Raw genomic sequence first — 8,091 nt, 5'->3', positions numbered from 1 at the left:
TATAATATTTTGTCTTCTATAGATTTCTTGTTTGGCTGGAATAAAACCAGCTTTTGATTTTTTTTCAAAACATTTTTAAGCTCAATGTTATTAGTCCTCTTAAAAAATTATTAATTAAATAATAATAATAATATATTATATTATAATATATATATAATAAAGATATTATTTTTTTAGCCAATCACTGGTCTATTAATTTACTTATTTAAATGTAAATATATTTTTTTATATTTTCTATATATATATTTTTTATAACACATTTTTAACATATTTAATAGTTTTCAAATGTTTAGATAATTTATGTAAAATGCAGTTAAGGTTCATAATGTAAAGTAATTGTAAAGTAAATTAGTATTAAAAATAAAGTAATATTTACTGCTTTTTAGTAGATATATTATTTGCAAGACATTATTAAACCAAAAATGTTCTAATTGAATTTGCATTGTAAAACATAAATAATTAAACAAATAAAAGGTAAAAAATATTTTTTTATTTGATGCGTCAAGTTTTTTGTTACTATACACTCAAAATAATTCCACTTAAATCTGCAAATGTATTAATTAATTAATTTAGTTAGTTATTTACTTTTTATTTTATTATATTATATTTATATATATTATATTTTATTTTATTTTATTTTATTATATATATATATATATATATAATTTCATTTGTTTTTTTTTTATAGAAAATTTTGTGCAGTAATAGCAAAAAAAAAAATAAATAAAAAAAAAAAAATAAATAAAAATTCAGATTCGGTCTGGCCCAGTTTGTTATCTAAAGTATTGTATTTTAAAATGCATTTAAAATATCTCACCATTAAACCGTACTTGGGAAAAAAATTGTCAAAGGATTCATATCTCACCAGAGGGCTAATAAATTTGACCGTTAACTTTGCTAGTTTGTTTTCTGTGGCATTTTATTCTCTATTTAAATAAATTGATCAGTTTTATTTATGGATCCATGTCATCATGATTTATTTATTTTGGGATGTTTTTCAAACAAGAGATGAGCTTTCTTTGAAAACGACTTGTAAAAGAACACAAAACTTCCTCTGCAGTGAAAGTGGATATTCATACATTTATTCAAACTAAAACTGCAGAATCAGCCTTTTCTGAACGTTTTCAGCTTTATTACATCAGATGAATACATTTAAACATAGTGCAGCTTGAAAAACGTTAGAAAACATCAAGAAAACCTTTAAAAGTCTTTCTTCTTCAAAGTTTCGATTCAGTTCACATTATTTTGTAATTCTTTGTGAGTTTTAATAGTGACTTCTGCTGTAAGTTAAAATTCTTTTTACACAATTGTTTTTAGTGTAGAGAGTAAATATGTCAGTGAAGAGTGTTTAAATATGTGAAAAAATGAAACTAAGGTGAGTGACCTGATGGCTCAGTGGCTAGCACTGTCGCTTTACAGCAAGAAGGTCGCTGGTTCGAGCCTCGGCTGACATTTCTGTGTGGAGTCTGCATGTTCTCCCCGTGTTGGCGTGGGTTTCCTCGGGGTGCTCTGGTTTCCCTCACAGTCCAAAGACATGTGGTATAGGGGAATTGAAGAAACTACATTGGCCATAGTGTATGTGTGTAAATGAGTGTGTATGGATGTTTCCCAGTACTGGGTTGCAGTACTAAGCCAAAGGAAAATGAATGATTGAATGAAAATAAGGTGTTTACATAAGTCTTGAAGGCATAAGAGCTTTTTGGGCCAGAGTGAGGGCTAAAGTGCTTATAAAAAGTCAATTATTTAGCTATTTTGAGGAAACACTCACAAAATAACATTAATAGTTGTCATCAGGGAGAATTACATGTATGATGAGACTCTTTTTAAATTCTTTGCTGTCTAATTCACATGATTCATTTTCTGTCCATAAAGGATAATCATTCCAATATGGTGGAGTATCATGTGCCTGTTGCTCCTGGTGGTGTGGCTTCAATCTTCAGCCTGTTAGAGTCCAACAAGACAGTTCTGCAAATCAAACACTTCTCAGTCAGCCAGACCACTCTGGATGAGGTAAGATACGTAAGCTGTCTAGCAGAAAGAGTTTGTTTTTCAATATTTATTATGGATTTACCCTCATGCTGTTTTTCTGTGCAATGCAAGGAACGATTGTTTTTTTTAATAAAGATCTACAGGCTTGTTCAGCCATTAAAGAAATACAATAGAATAGATGTATTGTGAAATGTAAATAGAATTCTGAAAAAAATGTTTAAACTGTGAGATGTAACCTTGTTACATTGTTGAGAAATAAACATCAGAATTGCAGGTTATATTTTAATATACCAATGATACATCATTTATTGATTAAATAATTAAATGATTATCTATCTATCTACATGTATTTATTATTATTGTTGTTTATTTGATTTTATTATATAATACAATTTAATTTAATTTCCATTGTTTCTGTACCACACTGAATAGATATTTTAAAAGACTGATTGGCAGCAAGAATTGCAAAAATAACACTGTATTTTATATTCAATTCAATTCAATTCACCTCTATTTGTATAGCGCTTCCACAATGCAAATTTTGTCAAAGCAGCCCCACACAGAAGATCACAGCAAACCAAAACAGTACTTGAATGATTTATGTTACTATATATTGTATTAATATATATATATATATATATATATATATATATATATATATATATATATATATATATATATATATATATATATATATATATATATATATATATATATATATATATATATATATATATATATATATGGCTGTACATCGGCACTTGTGGGAGGTGTGCGTTTGCCGAGTGCCTTATGTCCCACCAGTGACAATATACAGCTATATCTAAATGCTATGAGTGTGATATTGTGTTTGTACAGCAGTTTGGCGGCATAATCGTGTAAATAAAAAAGAAAATCAAACACAGAGAGTCTAAAAACCCTTATGTATGAGAAACTACTTTCCTCCGCCATTCATTCACTTCTGTAGGTGACGTCAGAACAGCAGAAGCTGTTACTAATTCACTAACGTCATTTTAGAGCTAGTGTTAGAATGATTTTCTAGCGTAATTTCTAAAGTGATAAAAAAACAGCTGATTTTGCTGACATTTGAAGATTAAAAGGCTGAACAGCATAAAATGCCATCAGTCTTATTTCCCAGTATTTCTTTGTTGCAATCGGGAGATCACAATAATTAACCCCAAAAAAGCCAAAGCAACACAATCACTACCAGATTACTGTTGTGTTTGTGATAAGGAAAAAGGCAAAACACACTCAACACACTACAATTACTGTGGTATAAATACAGCACTGCAACATAAAAAAGAGAGAGAGAGATCGACTCAAAACATCAATTTTTTTATGATGCATAGTTGCAATCTAAACAACTACATTCTCATCTATAAAAAGTACATTATGTTGTCCAACAGCTGCAATATTTGTCAAACTGTAGTGAGTTTATTGATCTGCTGTCACTCTATGTGGGTGGAGTAATACAGTAAAGGTTGAGGAGGCTGGACGAGTTCTGATATTGCAGAATATTGTACGGCTATCAGCCAATCAGAATCGAGATCTAGACAGAACTGTTGAGGATATATATATATATATATATATATATATATATATATATATATATATATATATATATATATATATATATATATATCCTCAACAGTCCTCGCAGGACATCAATTTTATGGGTGAGCCATTTCTTCATCCCCTTTTGGAAAAAGCCTTGCATACAAGTTTTGTATGAGGAACAGATCAAATTACAATTGTAATGTTAAAAATGTTGGTTTTATACATATTTACATTTTACATTTACATGTAGTCATTTAGCAGACATTTTTTGTCCAAAGTGACTTACATTTGAGGAGGCATTCAGCAATTCAACAAAAAGAAGCATTGCACACAAGAAGTGCTAATTATACACAGAAGTGCTATAGTCATACAGTGAAACATATCTGAATAACAGCCAAATATGTATTTGTGAAGATGGAAATCAATGTACAGAAATAGAGAAATGAAAAGAAGCTCTGAAATGAAACAATGGTCTTGATTTGTCTTTTTAGGTGTTCATTAACTTTGCGACGGCAAAAGTGGACACAGATGGACTTGAGGCCACTGAAGGATCCGACATCGACAGCCTAGACTCCTTCAACACTTAAGACTGATGCCTGATACTTGCACATTACGACAATTAGCGAAGAAAAAAAAATCTGTTATAGCTTATATCTTAATTTAATGTTGTGATTTTGATGAAAGATATATATTATATTGAACAATGAAGTCGCCAAATACCTTATGGATTTTAATTGAAGATTATTATTATTATTATAATGAGAAATTATGTGTCTTTCTGCTTTTACAAACATGGCTTCAAATACTGATTAGCATTAAAGGGACCTTTTTATGGAAGTGGTGGGGTTAAGTATGCAGAAAGTCTACTCTAGTTTACATAGTTTACATACAAATCCATTAGCCGATCATTTGTCCTCAAACAAATCCACTGCTGCTTCTTCTCTAACAAAATGAAGGCATTTATTTAGTAAATTATTTGACGTTTTATTAGCTCTACTACTAGATATATAGGTATTGTAATGGAAAGCTGAATAATTGACACGAACAACCAACAATGTGTTACTGGTTGCAGAATGAAATATGTATGCGAGGAGTCCGTCCTCTTAAACTGCCGGCCTGCATCCATGTCTGGGGTTGATCTAAATCACAAAGACCTTTTTTGGCTCGGAGATATAAATGATTCTTCAATGTCTGCACATCTTCGCTCTCATTAATATTTCCTCTGAAGGCACATCTCTTGTGCAAGAATGTACTGAATATTTCATCGGCCCTTTCTCTGTCTGCTTCAAGGCACGGTTCCTCTTTTAAAAAATGCACCAAGCTTATTTTTACATTAAAGCTATTTTTCACATGCAGATGTTGAGCGTTTGTCTTATTGAATATGGACAATTGGTTCTTTGTGTCATGAGTCGAGGTATGGAGTTGCTTTGCATAGTGTATTGAATGCTGTGGAAGGAATGAGGTATCCAGTTTTACTGTGAACTGACTTTTAGGCAAGCTTTCTCTTCCCCCCCTTACATACTGTATAACGGGGGCTCAGGTAAACATCACTTTCTGATCAATCGTCATAGGACTTGTTGTCTTGTTTCTAGCCCAAATATCTGACAGTTTTTAAATCAAGAAGCTTTTTCTAGACAAGGAAAAAATGTCTTGTTTTCAGAAATACTTACTCCGAGGGCCATTTGTATTAAAGTTGATATATAGCCGCACCATATTGGTGTTTCGTAACATCTAGTTTTTATGAGGTGGGTTGTTAGACTCTCAACCCTCAATCTGGAGGACCAGGACATACACACATACACTACAGACAATTTAGCTTACCTAATTCACCTACAGCGCATGTCTTTGGACTGTGGGGGAAACCGGAGCACCCGGAGGAGACCCACGCGAACAGGGGGAGAACAGGCAAACTCCACACAGAAATTCCAATTGGCCTAGCCGGGGCTCGAATCAGCGACCTTCTTGCTGTGAGGTGACAGCGCTACCCACTGCGCCACCATATCACCTGTTTTCAGAAATAATTTGCAAAAATTCTGCGAGTTAATTTTTAAGAAAAGCTAAATAATCTGCCAATGGGGTAAGAAAAATAATCTTTTAAAAATATTTAAAATGTACTATACTATACTATACATAAACTTCGATGTAAACGGCCCTGGGAGTAAGTATTATACTATACTATATACTATACTATACTATACTATACTATACTATACTATACTATACATTGACATCGATATAAACGGCCCTGGGAGTAAGTACTACACTATACTATACTATACTATACTATACTATACTATACTATACTATACTATACTATACTATAACTTCGATATAAACGGCCCTGGGAGTAAGTACTATACTATGCTTTACTATGTTATACTATACATCAACTTCGATATAAATGGCCCGGGGAGTAAGTAAGTACTATATTATACTATACTATACTATTAGACTCACTATATAAATATTGGTTGCAAAATCAAGGTAGTAGACTGCTCACAACAAAACAACCTATAAACCTTAAAGACTTATTTATTTTCTTTATTATTATATATAATTTTATTTTTTTTTACTGTTATATTTATATTAACATTTCAAGTAAAATTACATTTAAATATTTAAAAATAAAATGTTTCATATCAGGCTATTTCAAACCCAGTTGCGCGGCAGGTAAATTAATCTATTTAGTTTTCTGTTTAGTTCATTAAAAATTTAAATTATGTATGACAAATACTATTATTATTTTTTTTTTTTAGAAATGAATATGTTGGATAAATGTGTACTATTATGAGCGATAATGAGTTACGTAGCGAACTCAAAGCAATGTAATTAAACCCATTAACTGGACGATAACGCCAGTAATTTTATTCTACTAAAAGTATTACAGATTTATAATCAAACAGAATGTCTCGCCAACAATTGAAAAACGGGTTAAAGACATAGCTAAATGAGATGAAAGGAGGGCCTTTATTTGCTTGCTTCTCAACTTCATAACTAAAGCCTAGTTGGCCAATCAGAGCGTAAATTCGCTAAACCTCGCCTCTTCTCTTCCTGCTTTGTTGGCGCGATATTCAAACTGCTTATGTTTACATAAATCCTGTCATAAAGGTCGCATTCTAAGTTACTGATGTGCTACAACAAATCCGGAAAAGTTGACATACGGTGAAAAGTTTACACTGCTCAGGTATCTTCTGCTGTACGCACGATGGTAAGTTTTAGTCCTTTTTACAGTCTTTGGTTTTAGCTTCATAATGAAAGTACATCAGAGAACCTGTTTAACGTTACATCCCTAAAACATTCTTTTCTAACGTAACGTTATTCGGCCAAGTTCATTAATATACTGATTGTGCAGATCTCTCATAAGAGACTCGATTTGTGACTGTATATATTACTTTAAAACGTAAGTTAGAATACAATGTTATACTTGGAACGTTGTTGTTCTATTTATCTAAGAGTATGACTGATTACATGTTATAGTATGTAAATTCACAGCAACTTTATGTATATCACATTTTATTAAACACACACACGGACTACGAAAACCTATAACTGTGTGTGAGTGTGAAATACAATCATGTGTAATGCATGTTAAGCATACAGTAATGTGTCATTCTACAGAAATTTCATTTTTTTCTGTTCCTAACTCTTTCACTTTACATTTGTTATATTTTAAAATATAAACTATGAGTAAAATATGAACTATGTGTAAAATATAAACCATGTTATTTGAACAAGTGCACAATTTTGATCTTCAAAGTGGCAGTAATTGTGTTTTAATCACTTCTGATTAATTTCAAACACCACAAAACTGCTTGTTCCCAGAACCATGTGTTGTACAAAAAGAAAGTGCTTTATTTTGAGGTCAAAACTGTTTTTTTTGTACCATTTGAAATACAATTATGAATTCAAAATAAGATTTCAAACAAATATTAATCCTTTAATGAAGGTAGTGGTCCAGTGAAGGGGTCACTGGTGATACCGCTTAACAAAAGTATATTATTTTGAATTAAAATTCACTCTAGTGACATTGTGTTTCTTCTTGCTATTTCCTGATCATCTACAGTATGAAGAAAGGCCTCTATTGTAAATCCACTGTCATGTTTCAGATTTTAGATATTTTTCATATCTATCTTCATGATTTCATAACTGAAACATGACAGTGGACTTACAATAGTGTCTTAAATATAAATAGATTAATCTACTTAATTTAGCCAGTATGCCAGGATTTTCAACATGTGGTTGGATATATTTAGGCATATATTTAGTATTTACAGGTATTACTTTTTTTATGGGTAACATTGTGATTCTCATGGTGATTCTTTTGTTTTACTGTGTTTTTTCCCATTAATAAAAAATGCACATTAATGAACAAAAATAAAAAACATATCAAGATATGTAATATTTGAAAGAGAATTATTTGTACATCCACTGAATTCTGCTACACTCAAGATTATGAGTTTAATGGATTGCATCATTACTTTATAATGTTTTTTCAAATATTTTCATTGTTATTTTAAATATATGGTTGCGAAAATGAACTAACAT

At 31.0% G+C, this 8,091-nt stretch overlaps 2 protein-coding genes across 2 annotated transcripts in view; both read left to right on the top strand.

Annotated features, from left to right (window-relative positions):
• The window catches only part of abca12 (ATP-binding cassette, sub-family A (ABC1), member 12), a 165,646-nt gene extending 160,745 nt beyond the window's left edge, over window positions 1-4,901 (top strand). The window contains 2 exon segments of the mRNA XM_056466074.1: window positions 1,873-2,010; window positions 4,038-4,901. Of these exon segments, the coding sequence (XP_056322049.1) occupies window positions 1,873-2,010; window positions 4,038-4,133 (234 nt within the window). The 3' untranslated portion in view covers window positions 4,134-4,901.
• Window positions 4,902-6,617: 1,716 nt separating this feature from the next.
• Window positions 6,618-8,091, top strand: part of bard1 (BRCA1 associated RING domain 1) — a 49,834-nt gene continuing 48,360 nt past the window's right edge. Inside the window, exon 1 of the mRNA XM_056464838.1 lies at window positions 6,618-6,754. The gene's annotated coding sequence lies outside the window, so the exon portion shown is untranslated. The remainder of the gene's footprint in view (window positions 6,755-8,091) is intronic.

This window comes from Danio aesculapii, chromosome 9 (assembly GCF_903798145.1).
Source record: "Danio aesculapii chromosome 9, fDanAes4.1, whole genome shotgun sequence".
Taxonomy (NCBI): Eukaryota; Metazoa; Chordata; class Actinopteri; order Cypriniformes; family Danionidae; genus Danio; species Danio aesculapii.
Note: the sequence above shows the minus strand (reverse complement) of the source record. Positions and strands in the feature narration are given on the sequence as shown.